General features: G+C 41.2%; 1 protein-coding gene across 6 annotated transcripts in view; it reads left to right on the forward strand.

Annotated features, from left to right (window-relative positions):
• The window catches only part of LOC107590269 (netrin-G1-like), a 104,319-nt gene that overhangs the window by 71,144 nt on the left and 11,043 nt on the right, over positions 1-22,132 (forward strand). For all 6 annotated transcript variants that reach the window (XM_016278960.1, XM_016278961.1, XM_016278959.1 and 3 more), the window contains 2 exons: positions 13,710-13,882; positions 20,205-20,231. In XM_016278960.1, coding sequence (XP_016134446.1) covers positions 13,710-13,882; positions 20,205-20,231 — 200 coding nt within the window. The remainder of the gene's footprint in view (positions 1-13,709; positions 13,883-20,204; positions 20,232-22,132) is intronic.

Here is a 22,132-nt window from a genome sequence, read left to right on the forward strand (position 1 = left end):
CCCGGTGAAGAAGTGGGCACCTTAGGGACATACCCGGCCCTCGGGTAAAAGAATGCCCTAACCATGCCTGGAGCAAATTCCAGGCACGAAACAGAAAGTGCCTGAAGATCCCCAATTCTTTTTAGTGAGGAAGTAGCGAGGAAAAAGGTGGTCTTGAGCCTCAGCAACTTGACCGAAACTTCTTCTATGGGTTCAAAGGGGGCATTGCATAAGCCCTCCAGAACCACAGCCAGGTCCCATGAGGGCACTCAGGGTGCCACGGAGGAAACGAGTGACAAGTGGGTGTCTTCCCAATGATTGACCACCCAGAAGGGCGTGGTAAGCAGCTAAGGCCGCCACTTATACCTTCAGAGTGGAGGGAGATAACCCTGCGGAGAATCGCTCCTGCAGAAACTCCAGAACTGTACCAATTGGGCAGTTGACTGGGTCCTGCAGTCGCTGTCCGCACCATGAAGCGAGAAGAATGGTGCCCCCCGCCTGAGAGAGGAGGTCCCTCCTGATCGGAATCTCCAGCGGAGAGCCGTCGAGGAGGGACACCAAGTCCGAGAACCATACTCGGGCCGGCCAGAATAGGGCTACTAGCAACAGACGGACCCTATCCCGGCGTACCCTCTCCAGAACTCCCGGGAGCAGAGTGATCGGGGGGAAAAGCGTACAGATGAAGCCTCGGCCACGTCTGCACCATGGCATCAAGCCCTAGTGGAGCTGGATGCATGAGGGAGAATGGAACCAGAGAACCAGAGCGGACAGTGTGACGTTTCCTGCGATGCAAATAGATCCACTTCCGCCTGGCCAAATGAGCTCCACCACCTTGGGGTGGAGCCTCCATCCCCCGGAGCAGCATCCACACACTTCGTGAAAGTGTGGGGTGAGAGTGACAGGCCGGAGGGAAGAACTCGATATTGGTATGCTTCGCCCCCGAAAGCAAACCTCAGGAACTTCCAGTGTTGAGGGAGGATGGAAACATGGAAATAAGCTTCTTTGAGATCTATCATAACAAACAAGTCCTCGGACTGGATCTGAGATACTATTTGCTTGATAGTGAGCATCTTGAACCGAAGCCGTTTGATAACGCTGTTCAGAAGACGGAGATCTAAGATCGGACGCAACCCCCCCATCCTTCTTCGGAGCGATGAAATAACGGCTGTAGAACCCGGACACTTGAGGGGGCGAACTCTCCCGTGCCGTACCGTTGCCGGGCGGCAGCTGGGAATTTCGCTCGTTTGAGCTCACTGAGCCCTGAAGCACCGAGGTGGCAGGGGTATCAATGAACCTCCATGAGGGCACTGAGGGAACAACCGACCTGACTGCTGTAGCACCCTCACTTGAGGGCGCGAGCTCTCCCATGCCGTACCATTGCCGGGCGTCAGCTGGGAATTTCACTCATCGTAGCTCACTGAGCTCTGAAGCACCGAGGTGGCAGGGGTATCAATGAACCTTTGTGAGGGCACTGAAGGAACAACCGACATGACTGCTGTAGCACCCTCACTTGAGGGCGCGAGCTCTCCCATGCCGTACCATTGCCGGGCGTCAGCTGGGAATTTCACTCGTCGTAGCTCACTGAGCCCTGAAGCCCCGGGGGTGGCAGGGGTATCAATAAGCCTCCGTGAGGGCACTGAGGAGGATTGGGCACTGTATACTGAGGTGTTATCGAGATGTCGTTCTCGCTCACATGAAAGAGTTGGGGTTAAGAATAAACGCCAAGAAAAGTGTGCTTTCTCCAGCTCAGAGGACCACTTATTTGGGCGTGGTGTGGGATTCGACAACGATGCAGGCACGTCTGTCCCCTGCTCAGATTGAGTCGATCCTCACTGCAGTCGAGAGAGTGAGAGAAGGCCAGTCACTTACTGTCAAGTGAGTCTGATGGCAGCTGCGTCCAACGTGATACATTTGGCCTGCTGTACATGAGACCCCTACAGTGGTGGCTCAAGACCAAGGGGTTCTCCCCGAGGGGAAACCCACTTTGCATGCTTAAGGTCACGCAGAAAAAAAACTACGTGCCTTAGACATGTGGAAGAAACCTTGGTTCTTGTCTCAGGGCCCGGTGCTGGGAGCTCCTTGTCGCTTGTAACGCTAGCGACGGATGTGTCCCTCACCGGTTGGGGAGCGGTCATGAGTGGCCACCCTGCCCGCGGTCTGTGGAGCGGTCGCCATCTCACTTGGCACATCAACTGCCTGAAGATGCTGGCTGTGTTTCGAGCACTGAAACGCTTTCTCCCAGACCTAAGAGATTGTCATGTGTTGGTGCGCACCGACAACACAGCGGTGGTCTCTTATATCAACCACCAAGGAGGTCTGCGTTCGCGCCCCCTATACAGGTTGGCGCACCAGATCCTTGTGTGGGCCCAAGGGAAGCTCCTTCCTCTAAGAGCGGTTTACATCCCTGGGTATCTCATCCTGTTGAGGCAGGGGCCAAGGCCCGGGGAATGGAGGCTTCACCCCGACATGGTGAAGCAGATACGGAGAATTTTTGGCCAGGCTCAGGTGGACCTGTTTGCAATTCAGATGACATCGCACTGTCCCCTCTGGTTCTCTCTGACTCATCTAGCTCCTCTCGGACTGTACTCTATGGTGCAGACTTGGCCAAGGCTTGCCGGGGCCGAGTATGGTTTTCGAACCTAATTTCCCTTCTCGATGGCTCTCCATGGGAGAGCCCCGTCAGGAGGGATCTCCTCTCACAGGCGGAGGGCACGATCTTTCATCCCCACCCGGAGCTGTGGAAGTTATGGGTGTGGCCCCTGAGGGGGCACAACTCGTAGCTTCCGGTCTCTCAACTGAGGTTGTTGAGACCATTCCCCAATCCAGAGCTCCCTCAACGAGGAAACTGTATGCCTTGAAGTGGAAACTTTTCACTTCTTGGTGCCGAGACCGCCAGCTCGACCCAGCTAACTGCCCGGTTGGTACAGTTCTGGAGTTCCTGCAAGCCCGTTTTCCGCAGGGTTGACCCACTCCACCCTAAAGCCTACGTGGCTGCCATTGCGGCCTACCACGCCCCTATTTGTGGCCAGTCAGTGGGCAGACTCCCCCTGGTGACATGTTTCCTCCACGGTGCGATGAGGCTGAGACCTCCGGCCAGAGAAGCTTGTGCTAAGCGGTGGCTCAGGATGCTATTCCATAGCCTTGAGTCCTCTGATCTCTCCTCTCCGTTGGGGGTCAAGACTCACTCCTTCTGAAGTTGGCCTTTGGGCGGGATGTCTCCGCCTACTTTGCACCTGCCTACCTGCTTTCTGTGCCACTCCTGGCTCCGTTCTCTTGCTTTAGCTGAGCTCTTCCACACTAAGCAGGGATTTGTAAGTATGGTGGCGTGGGCATTCTTGTTCTCGTAGCGATTCGATGCAGTTCGAGTTCCTGAAGGGGAACGTCTCCAGGTTACGCATGTAACCATGGTTCCCCGAAGGGAATGAGACGCTGCGTCTCAGGGCCATACTTCCGGCATCCCTGTCAGTGCTTGCTTCATTCCTAGAAGCTGTCGCCAGTTCCACCGCATGTGCTTTTAAGCTTCCTGGTCATTACGTCACCCCACCCATGACGTATGGACTGCCCATCCATTGGACTGATTCCACATGTGATTCAGAGCATGGTCACGCTGAAGGCGTTCCCGTAGCGTTTCGACACAGCGTCTCGTTCCCTTCGGGGAACCATGGTTACATGCATAACCTGGAGAAATTTTTTTGGAGTGCAAATTCCTCTGTATTTACTCATATGTGTAGGAAATTTTCATGAATAAGGCTCATTGTGTTCACAAAGACTGTAAGAGCAGTGCTTTGAAATAATTTCCACCTTTTTCTTTTTTATTTTAGTTGACGGCATCTGCATTCATAGGCATGACCTATTTAATTAGTAAGAGGGGGAGGGTGTCTGGTCACTCCTAATATGACTGTTGACGGATATCTATGAGTAATCCCCTTACTGACCTCACCTTCACTCAACATCTCTGCCTCTGATAACCCCCCCCCCACTCACACATACACACACAAGACATTCGAGTATGTCACCCTGCTTTAGATTACAGTGATGCTTCTTTCAATCAGCTATGCGTGAGAAGCTTTTACATTCATTCTGAACATCTCTTCTGTCTAAAGGTGCTTTAGCTAAGAATTCATGAGGTGCTTACATCTAATATTTTTCTCCTCACTCTGGGCTGATGCCTGTTGTACGGGACAGTTGAAGACGCAAAGCGCTGTAGGATTCCGATTGTGGACTTCCCTTCTGACCCTGGGCACATCTGTGCAGTTCAGGCTGCCTCTGATGATGGATTAAGAGTCTTTAATCAGAGCGTCTGGGGAGAATTTGGCAATCTGAGCCAGGCCAATTCACCAGCCCCATACAGCCATGTATCATTACAACACAGATATCCTCCGACCTCCCCACACCCTCCTCCCTCAGACCCGACACATTAAGATTTAAATACATCCCTCATCCGCCATGCTACACATTCAGCAATCGAAGAAGGTCCCGAACCCTTGTTTTTCCAGAATGATAATACTGAAACACAAGCTGTTTGCTGCAGTGGTGTGAAATGGAAGGGAAATGAGACAACAGATTGGCTGTGTAAAGCCAGATTCATGAGTTTTGCTTAAAACGAATCCCCGCAGCGATACTCCATCAGAGAGAGCCATGTCATCTGTATGGTCATGGCTGGCGTGTGTTGAGCTAGGCTGTCGGGCTTATAAGGGCTTTTCTGGTGCTTGCGCAGTGAGATGCTTTGTAAACTTCAGGTTGGGGATCTGCAGATGAATAGGAAATTCATTCCCTTTGTCTTTGCATTTTACAATGGTTGCAATGACATTTTTCTCAACAAATTGAGTAAATGTTTAAGAAACACCCATTATTGTCAGACTTGGAGAGCAGTTTTACCTGTCATACAATACATAATTGAATTGAAAATGACATAAATTCAATTCCTAAATTTGAATTAAGGTAGCAAACAGAAAGTATAATTTCAATTCAAATTTGAATGTAGGGAAAATACATAGATTGCATTGTGTTAAGATATATTTATCTTATAATTTTGATTAGGTATGCTGCATTTACAGATAATACATCTTAGCTTCTCAATCTTATTTTAAGATTGAAAGTGCTAGAAAGACATGAAAAACACTTTTTCTTGCAGGTAAAGATATGCTCAAGGAGTAATGAAGTCTTTTTTTATTTTTCATATGTCATGTATGTTTTGCATTAACTATACTTGAACAAATTAAACCTGCCTGTCAAGTAGAAATTTTGAAATTCTTGAATTGAATGCAGCATTAGCCCAGAATAGATTTGGCCTCTCCAGTTTTTCTTTATCTTGTGATTAGTTCACTGACCCCTGAATAATATGAATGTCTTGGGGCTTACATTAACAATCTGTAATAGCTTGTGACTGCTGCATAAAACAAAAGTAGGACAACTAAATGTTCTTTAAATTGTTAAATGAATTGTAGATACAGTGTTGTAATTTCAGTGGCAATGTTTGGCTTCAGGGTCATTCAGATTTATTCCAATTTAGCTCCTCACTGTATCCTGCTAACATTGTTATTTAGCAAATGTGAAGCTGTCTAATAATTGTGAGCCTAGAGCCTTAGACATCATCCACAGTCCTCTTTTTAGAGTAAAGAATATCCATTAAATATCCACCAAGGCCTCTTGAATTGTCATGTTTGTGGCTCATTAGCGGTTGAGTGAGAGGGTTAATGTGATGCAGGTTGTTACCGACTGTTTGTAGTAAGTATTTTTACATCTAGTTAAACCAAGAGGAGTCTGTTGGTTTCTCAGATGGTCATCTTCGGCTCCCCAAAGTACTAAGCTGTCCTTGAATGTAACTTCTCTGGCTGTCAAGTCCATGCAGTTTAGCAAAAAGCTATAGTTGCACAGATCTGTCTCAGAGAGATTGCACTCACTTCTCACTTCCTGTGCTGTTTTGCAGAGCAGTTGTCTGTGTTTGTCAGGAGGCAATTAGAGTCTGCACACAAGATGCCCGGTTTCATTTATCTCAGATTCAGAGTGAGGTACGGTACTCAGGCCTCACCTTGTCAGCCTACGACATGCTACTGCTCACAGCCAATCACAAAAAGTCAGAACTGGCTGAAGTAATCACTTTACAGTGGATGGAGAAGTAAACACTTTACAGAGAAGGGAAAATTTGTCTCTACCTTGATGGGGGTGGGGGAGAAGGCAGATGCAGTGGGATTAGTGATACATGCTGTGGAGAGACATTAAAAAAAACACAAAGCAAGTGAAGGGAAATAAAATATATAGAAAAGGGTGATGCGGTTCCATTAGAAAATGGGCCTCAATGTCTTTGTTAAACAGGACGTAATCCAAATCTGGAGGATACCATAAACGGATAGTCATTATTTACTCAGCCTCGTGTCATTGCAAACCTGTATGCTCTTCTTTCTTCTGTGGAACACAAATAAGAGTATGTTAAGGACTAATTTTTGATCTGTTTGAACTTTTTGAAAATTATTTTGAACTGTTTTTGAACCATACAATGAAAGTCAGTGTGGTCCAACACAACATTGCACCCTGTTTACTTTCATTGTATGGACAAAAAGAAGAAATTTTTTCATTTTGTGTTCCACAGAAGAAAACTCGCAGGTTTGGAATGACATGAGTAAATGACAGAATTTGCAGACTATTCTTCTCACTTGAGGAATTCACATCTTTCATTTTGGTTGGTGTCTTCAACCAGTTTGAAGCTTGTTTTTCAGAGATTTGGCAGCAGATGGACAAGTAGATCTGGACTAAAAGAAATAAAGGTATCTAAGAACTTGGCATCCTAAAAAGTTGAATCAGAACCTGGTGTTTTTTAATATTTGAGGAAACTCTTTTGAACCAACTTTCTATCTAAAATATGGGAAAGCCTACAGTATTGCATCAACTACAAGAAAATAAACCATCATCAAAATTCAGACAACATCGTCAACAACTGGAAAACAAGTTCAGATGCTTCTGAACGAAATTACTGATGGATGGTAAGAAGTAAAGATGAAGTACAGAAAAGTAACACACTGCTGGCCAGGATGTGTGAGTTTGAATGTTTTCAAAGTAACTGGATGTTTGAAAGAAGCACTGCCCAGCACTGCAGTTTTCACATCTGCTTCAAAAGCTCAGCCATTGTTCCTTGAAAAGCCAAAGATACCACACCTGAATGGCTACAGACGTGAGTTCTGCATTTGGGAACTTTGGGCCCATTTCAGAACCATAGCACTTTGCCTGTGCTCCAAGTCCTTTGCAATTGACACAGCAAATGTTAATATATATATTCCAAAGGACTTTTAAAAAATGTAAAAAAAAAAAAAAAAACCATATGATTTTCTTCCTTCTGTGGAGCATAGAAGGTAATTTCTATGTTAGAAGGCTTGTTCCAAGTCTTCTGAAGCCATGTGATACCCCAGTTACTCAGCAACAGTCTTTTAAAAAAAAAAAAAGTATTTATTTTAGTTTGTCTGTTTGCCTCATCTTAACAACTTGCACAATGGTTTTATACACTGACATGAACAAACAATTTTAGTGAGGTCTTTGACCTTGTTCTCTGTGTTACAATAACACCTGCACATTCAATTAAACATAATTACTTCACTTACTTAGCTCCTCACAGGCCGTTCTGTCTTCGCTCAGCCTGTTGTGGTTGGATCAGCATGATTAGCCGTGCATGTGTAAGCTTCATTTGGAGATAATTGCTAATAATTATCCCCTGATAAGTCAGTACGGCACAAGACGGCTTGAGAACCGGGGCTGTTTTGTTGTCGGTTTCCAAACTGGCGCAAGAGCAGATAAGATATGAATGGATGAAGATGAGCTCCTTTTTCAAGAGGTCAGTTGAAAGGGGGACGATTTAAAGAGAGAAACTACGATGTTGTTTGTGCTTTTATTGTCAATCAGGTTTCCATTATTTTGGAGGTCACAGACGCTGCACTTCAGGCTAGTATTTCAATAAAAGATAAATAAATAAATCACTATTAACAGCATGTCCTGCCTTTCAAGGAGGACATTTAGCTTTTAAACTTTTTTGTTAGACTCAAAGCTGACTGAACAAAAACCTCCTTCATTATTCTTCTCTGTATCATCTTAGCCATCTGTTTGACCACACAACCCATGTACTAGAATTACACATTTAATTATTCACAATGATTTCCACATTTATTCCAAAGAATAGTTCACAAAACAAGCAAAAGAAGATTCTGGCATCATATTGTTCCAAACCTGTATGCTTTTTATTCTGTAGAACAGAGGTGCCCAAACTCGGTCATGAAGGGCCGGTGTCCTGCAGAGTTTAGCTCCAACTTGCCTTAACACACCTGCTGGGAAGTTTCTAATATGCCTAGTAAGAGCTTGATTAGCTGGTTCAGGTGTGTCTAATTGGGGTTGGAGCTCAACTCTGCAGGACACCGGCCCTCCAGGACCGAGTTTGGGCACCCCTGCTGTAGAACACATTTTAAATTTTTGGGTGAGAAATTCCTTCATACATCTTGAGGTTTCAATGAATATACACAGGTGGGAATGAAATGTAAGGGTCTTGGAGGGCAAGATTTTCAGTAAATTACAAAACTCAGTCTTTGACTGCACTGACTTCAGAAGACTTGTAACATAGTAAAGTGTACATTTTTGAGCTTGACAGCCATTAGTGTATAGAAAAGAATATCATGGACCATCAGCAACACATAAAACTCCACAGAAGTAAGAACATGGGGTGAGTAATGACAGAATTTTGGTTCCAACTATTTCTTTAAAGGGGTAGATAGTCCACCAAAAAATAAAATAAAAAAATCTGTGATTATTTACTCACCCTCATGTTATTCCAAACCTGGTTTAACTTAAAAAGGTTAATTGAAACTAAGAATTTCAATTATTACAAATATAGTGATTTTGTTGCTTCAACTAATATTTTGTTCTTAGAATTAAAGATAATTTTTTTAAAGATTCATTGTTTTGTTGTCATAATGTTGAATTAAATATTGCATCAATTTATTCAAGCAATCAATAGGATTAAGTAAACTTTCAAATTTAAGTTCACTCAACTACTGTACATAAAGTTTGTTATAACAATTACCTCAACACTTTACATGGTTGCCTTAAAGTTATGAGTTAAATAAACTTCAGCACAAGTTAACATGGCAAAAGCTTTTTGTTAACGAATTATCCATTCACATATTAACACTGCACTGCCTGAAAAGTATATATATAAGTGTAAATGAATGTGAAAAACAAAAACTGCTTGAATGAAAATGTTAAAACACAAAGCAAAAATAAAAATCAAACAATTTTGCCTTTAAGTGCTGTGACAAGTCCTGGATAGTAGTGTTGGGCGATATGACCAAAAATTTATATCACAGTATTTTTAAAAATTATACCGGTTTCACGGTACATGATGGTGTTTTTTTCATGCATGACTGGGTGTTATCCATATTTTCTACTGATTGAGAGAGGAATACTGCAGTATATTGACTTAGAATGCCCTATATTACTGTCATGATGAGTGAATATTGTCAAAAAATACTACACTAATCAGTGACTAAACACGACCCCTTTTAATATATGTTAACCAGGAGTCACTCTCATTTATAATCGCGGCATCGTCTGATAAAATCAACATGCATCTACACTAAAGAGCGGCTATGCGATTGTTTTGGCTATATTACTTTTTTGTCTCATGCAGCGCACTGTCTGCGTCTGAGTAACAAACTAAAAAAAACAACAAACAAAAAAGTGCATGTGATATTAACAGACAAACTACGCTCATATTTATAATTCCAAACAATCAGTAAGCGGCAGGTGCTTGGAAACGCTGTTTTGTACTCATTTATTGACGAGTCGGCTGCGGTGCGGCCAACTGAATGCGCTACTTCTCTGCCGCTCACTGCACAGAACAGATGCCGAGAAAGGAGACACTTCTCCGGGAAAGTCAGACCTCACGTTTGCGGGACAGCACTGGTGAAATCTTCCAACTGAACCGTAGCTATGGTTTATCCAAAAAAGTCGGTAGGTTTGTCAGTATGAATATTCTATGGAAAAAAGCCGCTAAAAGGGTCTGAAAGTTGCTAAATCTAGTGCTAAAGTCGCGCTCGTGTGTGTGGGAGCTGATGGCAGGGGGCGGTGGATATTTGTGGTGGTCAATGTGGATATTGTGGATGAGTTCTTCTGTGTCATCACGTTCTATTAGTTCTACAGCTTCAGTTTAGGAACTTTCACGCTTAGTAACACATAACTGCTGTTCCCTCACCACAGTGCAACAGTGAAAAGTGACCCCTTTCAAACAGTGTCGCGTTCCGAACGTTGTTTAAGCAACATACTGCGTATTGCGGTTTTAAAAAAAATCATATAACAAAAATAAACACTGGTATTCGGTATGAACCGGTATACCGCCCAGCACTACTGGATAGTCTAACGTAGTACACAATGCCACAATGTGTTACAGCCCCAGATCACCTAGATTTCTTCTTCTATTACCAGGAACACATCACTGCAGATTTATGGTGCTCACTTTGGTCACCCAGAACTATAATTCCAACTGTATCCAACCTGATCAGAACCTGTGTGCTTTAATAAAAACAAAGGGAAGTATTAAAGTGTGCATTACAATCTTAAAGCTTACAGACTCCAATAAATATGTCCACTTGTAAAGTAAATACGTTTACTTACAACTTTGTCCAAGCTCTACAGTCATTCCCATTATGTCTGCATAGCACTTTGATGGCTACAACTGCAGAAGAACTTCCTGCGGTCCATCCACAAGATCATTGAATTCTGCGCTGATCTTCAGTAATTCCAGAATATCATAAACATGAAAAATACAGAAACATGTTAAAACAACACTGTAAAATAATCAAAATGAATCTTTACAGAGAAAGTCAAATGTCATGACAAGTACGTTTCAATTACCAAAGCCATACTTTACAATCCAGATGAGGCTTTTAAATTACATATCACATGAAATTAGAACAAAAAAAAAGCAAATTTAACATATTTGAATCTATCCTTATTGCAGGGTTGTTTATAGAAGACAAAAGCTATTATTACTGCTATTCAAAAACCTATAGTTGTAACTTAAAAAAAATTAATTGAAACAACTAAACTGCTAAATAATTTTTACAGTGTTTATGCATGATTTGTTTTTGTTTTTTCTTTGAAACACTTAGAAGATATTTTGGTATGTTTCTGATATGTTGATAACCATATGTTTCATGTTCCATCGACTTCCTTAGTATTTTTCTTTGTCCATATTATGGAATTTGATGCGACCAAAATTCTTCAAAATGTCTTCTATGTTCCACAGAAGAAAGAAATGCATACAGGTTTGGAATGACATGAAGGTGAGTAACTGATTATATAATTGTCCTTTTTGAGGGGACAGTCCCTCAACATATTAGACTGTTGTGGAAACTCACAAGCAAACTGCACATTCACTGTAATCCTTTATCAGAACAAGGTAGTGATTGTGAATATGGCATAGCCCTGGTTAAATTAAGACACAGTTTCTATGGTGGAGCCCTGGAGAGCAGCTTTGGCATTAAAGTCTAATTAAATATATATATATTTTTTTACTGTGCTTCTCGAGGTGAAGCTATTGCACCTCGTCGCCCCTGGTGACCAGACTGGAATGAGAATGTTTCGTTTCTGTTAGCGATGCTACCATGCCGACGGCAAAGAGACCCGGCGGGCCCTTGCTGTGTCCCCTTCATTACATCAGCAGCACAGCTCTGCCTCGTATCAACACTGTGATTAAAATGTTACTGGTGATAAGAGGATATGAAGGTCAAGCTACAAGGAGTGCAGCGTGGAATCTGAGACCTCCACCTGAACAGAACAATGAGGCCTCATCAGAATGCCATGCATGCCTTTTACTCCTTGCAGCTCGATGGCTTTGTTTTGTTCAGTCACTGGACCAGCCTTGTTAGTTCAGGCTTGTGAGCCATTCATTGCAATGCATATTTCTTACTAAACAAGTACCTCATTGCTTGAATTGTTGCATGTCACTGTAAAACACCCTGTTTTATGGTTTTTACTCTTGTGTAGTTTTAATATGTCTCAGAAGTCTATTACTCACTGTTTATATGCGGTTTAATGACCCACTATACTATCAGTGACTAATTTGCATCATATGTCATTATTTGGTGGGAGATTTTATGTGTGCAAGCTTGCTGACATTTCACAGATTCATGCTTGGCTGACAGGTGCCAGTTTTAAAGAGAATGTCCTAGAATCTTGAGATTTGACATGCCCTTCTGTTAAATTAAATAATAATAAAAAAAAACTATAGATAATGAGATGTAAATCAGCGTGTCTGGAGAATAATGCCCTCTCATTTATTCCGCCCGTGTATACTTGCGGGGACTGAGCAGTCATTTGTCACTTCCAAACGTGATTCGGTGCATCACATTTATCAGCCCCTGCACGCGCATCTCTTCGGACACACCAGTTTTAATGGTTTTAATAATGCTCCTCTGTGCCCACACAGAAAGAGAGACGGCAGACATCAAGAGCCTGGTTATGTCCGTAATCCGTGAGGAGCCTCAGTCTGGAAAAAGTTAGATCAAAGACTAGCGACTGATCAGCTTTTTATTTTTTTTAAATGTTACTTTAATCTGTAATATGTGACTTGATGTTTATTACCACAAGGTATTATTTCAGCTGTAATAATAATGTAAAATATTTATAGTAATACATTTACATTAGAGGCAATTGGGCCAAGTATTAATTTTCATCCTTCATTTATATGTATAAATTCTGTTTTCTATTTCCATTTTTATTTTTTATTCCCTTATGCCACAAAAAGTGATTCGTTGGAGTCACACTTAATCACATACATAAGCATGTTGGGGAAACAAGGTGGAAAACCACTGATTTATAGTAGTCAAAGTAGTTCAGTAAATGAGTTCAAAAAATATTTGTCCAACTGACAGTCAATTTATTTTTTAAATTAGGAGCAAGAATCACAGTTGAACTGAAAAACAGACACACATATAAACATGTTAAGCTACTCTATTCTAGCTGCACAACAGTTTCACATAACTGCATCATATTTATTTTTTTGTCAGTACTGCATGTGTGCCACAGAAATATCCATCTTTTGCCTTCCTGCATACAAAATCAATTTCCGTGCTTAGAGAAGAAATGGGGGAGCAAACCTCCCTGCATAGTTTGTATGTGAGACAAATGCTTGCATGGGGTTTGTCCTTAGTGGCCATACTGAATGTATTACCAAAACATTTAAAACATGACTGCCTCTGAGGATTAAAAACAATCACACGTGCTTCAGGATTTATTGATATTAAATAGAATATATATAGCAAAAATTCTGTAAATAATCAAAGTCTGCAACATATACGCCAAATATACAGCACTTAATTTTTTATATTATTTAACTGTTTTCTTTCTCTCACTGAAGGTGTGACCTGTATGTAATTATTTATTTTCCAGTGGGATAATTATAAATAACCTATCTTTCGAGAGGAAAGAAAAAACAGAAAAATAATGATGTGGATTTTGCAGAATCCTTGACACCATGTGCAAGGTTTTGAAGTCACTTTCTGGAAGCTTCAGAATACCTCCACATGTAGATGCACGTTTACTTGAAATGCAAATGATTTACAAGGTCACTCTGGTCTCTAAGTGCTGGTTCCAATTTTTTCTCCCGCACGGGTGTAATTGAACTCCACGATTGAAAATCCACAAGGGCATATGTTTTATTTCTTATTTCTCTTTTTTTTCTTTCACCGTGACAGGTGCAAGTGCAACCTTCATGCCAACAGCTGCATCTATGACAAAGAGAGACTGACTTGCGAGTGTGAGCACAACACCACAGGGCCTGACTGTGGCCGCTGTAAGAGGAATTATCAGGCCAGAGCTTGGAGTGCAGGATCCTATCTCCCCATCCCCAAGGGCACAGCAAATATCTGTGAGTACACACTGACACACAAACATACACAAACTTTCCCATTCCACATACTGAAAAGAACAATATGGGCTCTGTGTTTGTGGATAACAAGGCTCACATGTCCTTTTACTCGTGACCATAAACCATCTCTCTTACTGCTGTCCTACCTTTCACAATGCACTCATGGTGTTTCCCCAGAAGCCATTACCCTACTTCCAGTTTAAAACCAGGTCCTCACAGGAACTCTGACAGCGAACGTTGAACAACACAGTCACTTCTAAACTTCTAAGAAAGGCTATCGAACATTACACATTACAAACTAAATGTTTGTTATTGTGTACTGCTTTGCGATTAAGTGATTAAGTCCAAAAAGCGGTGGTGATTTGATACTTACTGGGATCATTTAGAGAAAAAATATATATTTTTTACAAACTATATTACCAAAGTAAAATATTTCAGTGAAATCTGAATTTCTATTTGATATGTCCTCCTTCTTTTTTTCTCTGAATCCTAATCAAAATCATAAAAGTCCAAAAAAACTAAATACAAACAAAAAAACAAGAAAGACAGTCACACCGGTTTAAAATGGCATGTGGGTAAGTAAATGATGACAGAGCTTTGCTTTTGGTTGAACTATCGCTTTAGGGAGTGTTTACCCCTCCAAAAAATGCAGAATACTTGTAGGACCTTCTTTCAAAAAACACAATACTTGTCAAATGTTAGAACTATAAAAGAAGGACAGTTAGCCTTTAGAAAACCAGTGCTGTCTGTAATTCCAGCCTGAGGACTACACCACCACTACAGGAAAATTTAAATGGCAGGAGACAGAGCCTTCAATCCAACATACAGAATGTTTGCCCAGAAGTTAACTAGCACTATTAAACACTCACCATATGCTTCTGGGACTAAAGCAGCAGCACATACCACAGATATGACCAAAACTTTATTTTCAGTCTTGAGCAGGTTTGAGTGTGTGTTTGTTTGTCTTTACATGCATGTGTGGAGTGGAGCGACGCATGACTCCTGGCAGCTGTTGTACCTCACGACTCTCTAGGAGCCGGTGGAGTGTTTTGAAGGACTGTGATTGACAGGGCATTATTTTTAAAAAACACAGACTCTGAACCCACTATAAAACACAGCCTCACCTTAAACCCCTTATTATGGTCCTGTGTGAGGAGAGTGAGAAATCCATAACGTAATAATGCTGCAAAAGACAGGCTCTTAGATCATTCACTTTGGATTAAAAATAACTTGATTAAACAATAATATTTCAGACAGAAGAAAGACAGTTTGTCATTTTAAAACCAATTGCAGCTTATTTTACAACAGTTCTATGTGCTTGACACCATGTGGTAGGACAATGGAGACAAATGGAGTAAATGAAAAAACTAGCAGTAAAAATAGAGTAGTATGTCCAGTATGGTGCTATTTCCCTTTCATGGGAACTTCGAACTGCGTCCTCTAGGGGTCGCTATGGGGAACGCCTCGTCGTGACCCGTGTCTGAAGCATACATTGAAAAAACACCAACTCGTTGGCCGGCGACAGCCATGACGTCACTACCGGTGCGACTCCAGTATAAATCGGCGCCGGGAGCTACACATCATTCTCTTCTTCGTCTTCATTGACTGTTCTGTTTGAAGCGTGCATTTTCAAGGAAAAAGTAAGAGCTATCTATTTATTATGGCGAGCACTAGTAGAGATATATATATATATATATATATATATATATATATATATATATATATATATATATATATATATATATATACTGTATTTATATATTGTATGTAGTGTTACCTCTTCCTTTTTTTGTCATTGTAGGGCAGAGTGATTCCTGTTGGTCTGAGTGGGTCAGACAAATCAGGAAAAGAGCTTGAGATTGAGGAAAGAGCATTGGATATCACTTTTCGTCAAAGCACGCTCACACTTCTTGGAAGTGGCTAGGTTCTCGCTTCACATCCGAACGGCGAGTCAGAGAGCGATCAGTTCAAGAATTAGCCATGACAGACCATTTCTGCTCTCGAGGAGAGGGGAAGTGATGAGGGTGCCCCCATTTTCTCTCCTTCCTGGAAAAGGTGGCAATGGGACTCACACAAAATGTTCTGGCCCATGCTGATCTGAATCTAAAATGCCTTCTTAAACTTGACTAATGTTTCTGTTTTATAGCTTGTCAGACTGATGTAGGGTTTCATGACGTGAGTCAAAATAAGATCTGATTTGCACCGTGCCTGCTGTTTCCCAAACACAGCGACCGTGGGCGATCAGCAACCCCCCGCTTACATTTAAAAATGTGCCGTGAGGATTAGCAAGCAATGCTAATTGTTTTCCACATCTCTGCTGAGTAATACTCTGTGGTTTAAGACAGCACTTCTTTACAGAGAACTGACTAATTCCTCTTGTCCTGGCAGGATTAAACTGTGCAAATGAAAATTCAAATCAACCCGGTCTGGCCTTGTAAATTACTCCCAATCAAAGCACTTAAAGAGAGAGATGTGTCCCGACACAGTTTCAGTAAAGGTTTTTATTGCTCCTCTCGGCTTCAGTCCGCGAGGATAAAAGCTGAACATATAAGATTTTATGCGACTTATTGATTTTTCAGCTTTTTAACATTTAATTATTTGGATACAAAATTCCAGAGCCATGAAAATCACACTAGAGCGGGATCCACCAGAGGAGGAGATTCATAATACCTCATTTACTTCCGTTCAGCCTAGCTAGCGAAGACAGCCCAACACATCTGGAGATGACAGTCGCAATGAGAGTAAATTATTATCAACGGCTCCGTAGTGTACGACTGATGGCTGGTTTTGTTTTTTTAATTAGTGTACATAAGTATAGGGCTGCCAGATGTCAGTGTGTTCGCCTGCCGTCCTTGAATCAAACGGTTCGTTCCTGGGCTGAAACTATAACAGCTGTACCCTTCCTCCCCCACCTGCCAGCCTCAGACATGCAAACTTTCTTATAGAAAGAGCAAACACTCAGAGAGGAAGAAGATTCCAGCCTCAGCACGTGTTCCGTCCTGTAGAAGGTGTTTGCCTTTCTTGTTTGGTAGCATAAACAATCTTGAAGTGTAATTAAGTGTGTCCTCAATCCTCGTTCCACTGCCGACATTTTAGTGCCTGTAAAAACGTAAGTAAATGTACGTTTTATAGAACCACATTTGACGTAAAATACATACGAATTATCATGAGATCACGTTGGCCGTACGGATGCTCTAATTAGTGCTATCTGAAGGACCAGGTGGCCATCTTGTGTTGTCCCAGAAGAGGATAGTTATTTTGTTTCGTTTGTGTTATCTAATTATTCATTTTAACATCTCCACCCTGGCTGCATATCCTCCACAACCCCCACGGTTTCCATTTCCATCTTGACTCTCGTAGTGTCAGCTCCGAAAGCATATTACGCTCACTCTCTCTTTCTGTCTTTTTTTCTCTTTCTTTGTTTTGTGTTATGTTCTCCTTATTCCCCCATGAGACCTGGTTTGTTTACACTGACTTTTCCACATATTTCTCTGTGCTGCTGCAACGGTAATCTCTCTTTCAAATATTTGTTTCTTCCATCACAGGATTTTCTGCCATGCGTCGCATTCCCAGAATCTTAACTGTGACTCATCGCAGTCACTTTTTCATATTTGCCATCTCCCGTACAAATCTATTCACTCTGCTCTGTAAAACATTCAATGGGGGCGCCGTTACTGTAGCAGAGGTTGGACAACAAGTTCCACAGGTGTGGATTGTCACATTTCCTTCTGTTTTGAGCCACACGGTTGCTTGTGCATGTCACAGCTCAAATCCGGGTAGAAAACGGATGATGGATGGCCAGGAGATCTAAGCGGCCTGGGAAAGTAATTACAAACTTTGCCAAGGGTAGAAATTTTGTAGATAAGCATTACCGGAATGTCCAGGTGGAAGGAAAAAGCAAACAGATGAGACTCTGTGAAGGTCAAGATGTTGTTCTACCACAACAACAATAATGAGGCCACTAGCAATTCAACTAGTTCTGTTTCCAACATGAAACATGAAATAAAGCATCACAGAGGGTTTAGTCCTTTCGCTGGCGATGGAAGTGGGCAGTTAAGGAACAGATTTCAAATGGGAAAAAAGGGAAGTCGTCACAATTTTCATGCTGTCCAGCAGGAATCCCTCAAGCTGGATGACTTGGCAGGCGAGTGAGTGTGTTATGTAGGGCAGGACAGATCTGGTATCTTGCCCAGGTTGGGTTAATTACGTCCCGTCAACCTCTGGGAAGAAGCCTGAAAAATTAACTGTCAGTATAGCATGTGTTTAGGTGTGTGTGGATGGATTTTTCCCCCAAGAGACTGTCTATTCTTTATCATTCTGTGCAGGTTCATACAACATTGTAGGTGTATTTTGTCAGCATAATTGCTTGATTGTGAGTAAAGGGTCTTATTAATTTATGGAAAAGTGGATTTGCACAAAATCAAGGAAGTATTTGTTTAAAATATGAATAGAAGGAAGGAGAATAAGTATATAAAAGTATATATGGCATATTTATGATATATATATACACTCCTTTGAGGTATTACAGCACGTCACTGGTGGGACATCGTTCTACCTTATTTACCCCTAAAAGGTTCATAGTAGTTACCTTAAGGGTTCATATTAAGGTACTAATATGCACCTTTTAGGGGTAGATAAGGTACATAATTGTCACTTTAAGGTTACTTCCACAGTGACAAGCCTCAGAAGGTACATTGTTTTTCACATTTTGTCAGATAATATTTCAGGTGTGTTAAACAGCCAGTAGCATAAAAATCTCAAACTAACATGTAAAATACGGAACAGGTCAAATGGAAAAATCTTCCAGAAAGTGTATTCATTTAGCACACACACTCCTGCCCATCAATGGTTGATCCTGGAGACTTGAGTAACCCCAGAGTGCAGAAGTTCAGATGGTAAAAATCAATGGAGTATGCAATAAACATAAGCAGCCTAATGTGTTTCTGCATCAGGCTTCACAATTCGATTCCTGCTCCCCAACATAATGGAGAGTTCCAGCAGGTGAAGGGGGCTGAAAACCGCTGTGATTGAAAGGTAATCTAATGAAATGACACATGATATTTTGCATCCGTCTCAGGCGGACGACTGTCCAACTCAAAAGAGGAGAGATGAATAAATAAATAAATAAATAAAGAGGTTGTATTGCACTTACATGAATTGTGAGGATGAATGTGCACCATGACTAAAAGCCATGTATGTAAAGCAAAGAGAGCGGGCAGTGTGCTATGAGAGGTGCTGTGTTACACTGTTGATGCTGTTTAGAGTGTATTGAGACGTCTGTATGTGTTTCTGTGGTGTCAGATGCAGCATCAATATGAGACATAATTTTTCCATCATGACTTGCAAGTAAAAAAAATAAAAAATAATCTCATAGACTCACATTGAAAGAGGTAGCCAAGTGTTAGCAAAGTAAATAAATAAATCACCCAGAAAAAAAACTGCCAGAATAACATTGCAACCACTTTTTCCCCCAGAAAAAAAGGAGAGAGAGAGAGAGAGAGAATGTATTGCTGTTGCACTGTTGATATAATCTGGCATATATAGACATAGTAAAACTTCACTCTAAAGCAGGGGGCTTCAAACTGGTGAAATGGGCACCCCCTGGAGTCCACAAGGGGGTGCTATAGGGGGCCAGCAAAAATGTTTAGGGGACGGAAAGTTTGAAAATGGAACAAAGCATGTGCTATGTCCCATGTGCTATAGTTTGCATATAAGATTATAGAGTCAGAGAAGTGTGCAAGATTTCTCGCTTAATTTCTTAAATGAAAATCGAGCAGGATTTCTTCAAGTAAAGACTCTTTTGTATTGGCAGATGTGAATACCAAGGCATATATTTCCCTGGGCAGGTTGACCTCTCCACTCTCTTCCCTCTTGCTATCTTTCTGTCTTCACACGTGTTCATTGGAGGTGCCTGCAGCCTTCATTTTCCTAGTAATTTCTCAGCTCTACTTCCAAAGGTCATAAATTTGGCTCTTAACTGTCTCTGTGAAGCAGAGCTCAGGGAGAGAGATTAGATGGTGCACACTAGATCGATGGCACATGGCAGGGGCATGAGTTCAGTTCTCTTTCTGCCACCAGAGCATTGTTTCCAAGAGTTCTCCGTCATATAGAAAAACTATAATTACATGTTTTGTGCATTGTAGATGTTTTTATTAATATTTGTATTAATATTTATTTGTCTAGAAATAATATTTTATAGACATAATTATTAATGTTCTGTTTGTTATTATTGCATTTTATTACATTTTAAAAGTGCTATTTGTTGTATTGCTAGTGCTATTTACTGTTGCTAATATGATCTTTTATCTCATCTCTCTTCCAGGTCTGCCAAATAGTGTTGGTCCAGTTAGTAAGTAAACAAACTCAAAGATCTATATCAACCAGAAGTGCGATATGAACAGCTTTGTTTCTCACTTCACTTCAGGTCCACTTCTGGTTAAACATCTATTTCTGATTTTCATTAGATCTATCGGATATAAACTGTGCAACCTAATCTGATTGGTTTGGAAGTTGGAACAGGGTTAAGTTAAACTATTTCTAGAAAACAGCAGTTTGCCATAGTGAAGTTTATGGATGGACTAATTCAAATGCTGACTTACGCTTTGCATGCATTTAGAATACCATTGTTTTTTCTTTTTTCTTTTTTTTCTTTTAGATGTGTTATAAATGCTACAGGGGGTGTAAAGCAGTTCAGGATCTCGTCTGAAGTAGAAAGAGGGGAAGATCATTTTAATATGAGGAATGCAGATCTGTGTTGTATTATCTGGTCATGCCAGGGGCCTCATACGCCAGCAGACAAATAGAGTTACAGGCGCAGGGAGGTTGAATGTGAAAACTGGAGCCACAGAGATATTGAACAAGTCAGAATGCATGTAGAGCCCTGAATATTTCCACAAGCTTCACTTCTCTTGAGTCCAGGACAAATATGCACATTTCCTCTTTGGATAGATTGTTATAATATATCTCAGGTGTATGGAATAACATTACACAAATCAAATATTCAATAATGAACATTGTAATTTTTACAAGAGCGAATGGAGTCTGATTTATACATTTGATGTTTCCAGGGAACAAAAAAACTTGCACTAAGGTTGCACTTTTCATCAGAAATGTATGTCAAACCAAGTGGACACTCCCTTCTCCTCTTCTCAAGTCTGTTTTGTATTTGGCCGTATAGCATGGCCTGTGCTGTGCCATTTCTGCATGGGCTCACTCCATTATTTCTTATTTCAAATGTCATGCTACTGTACCATGAACATTCACTCACTGTCCTCATGGTGAATTTACACACCTCCATCCAGAAAGACACAAAGAGGAGATACTCACAATGCAACCAGGGTCCCAAACAGCTTCATGTTACTTTTAGCACTAAAACTGTATTCTGGCCATCACTATAACAATTATAAACACAATTCTCTCTTCCGTCACAAAAACAATGTTATGCCCGAGACTGAAAAAGAAAACACTGCCGTTTCCTCAGCGTTGCTTGAGGGTAATTAAATTCTTTATTGACTTTTCCCAATTTTATTTCAAGTTTATTAAGCCAGCCAGAATTGCCTAATGCAGGCATTAGAGCAAAATTAATATTTTAAGATGAGATTTTGGCTATACAGGTTTGCCTTTCATTACTGGGTTTGGCATTGATTAAAATATGTCACTTCTCATTTATCCAAATTTTCACTAACAAAAACATTAATGAAGAGCAGATGCGACGAGCATCACTCCTAATCACTTGCTAATACGGAACACATTTTATATCAATAATGAAGCTCTCAAAGTGGTCCCATGAGTATCACGACAGTGGCTTCTGTGTGTGAGTGTCATGTAATGTGATGAGAGATGAGAGCTGGATTTGTCCATCACTCTGAGGTCAGATCCCTTCCAAACTGATAGCGATTCCAGTGGTTGTCAATTGCTGCATGCTCACTCTTTGTGTCTCGCTGGGTAAGAAAATTAAAGAAAACTTCCATGAAAAGGGTTGTGGAAAAAAAGTGTTTCTCCAAATATCGGATTAGTTTGCTGGATCCAAATGGTGCATTTATGTTTAATTTTTTTTTAAGTTTACAAATTAAAGCTAAAGGCTAAGAATTATTAGAATAAATTGTAAAAAAAAAATTTTTTTTTTAATGAGATAACAAAGCAAATTTATTGATGAGATGATGCTGACAAACCAAGTACTAATCTAAAGAAAAAGAAGCACTTTATGATGTTGACAAACCCTGAACTCACATTATGTTATTAATCTTAGAG

This window comes from Sinocyclocheilus grahami, unplaced genomic scaffold (genome assembly GCF_001515645.1).
Source record: "Sinocyclocheilus grahami isolate Dianchi unplaced genomic scaffold, SAMN03320097.WGS_v1.1 scaffold126.1, whole genome shotgun sequence".
NCBI lineage: Eukaryota > Metazoa > Chordata > Actinopteri > Cypriniformes > Cyprinidae > Sinocyclocheilus > Sinocyclocheilus grahami.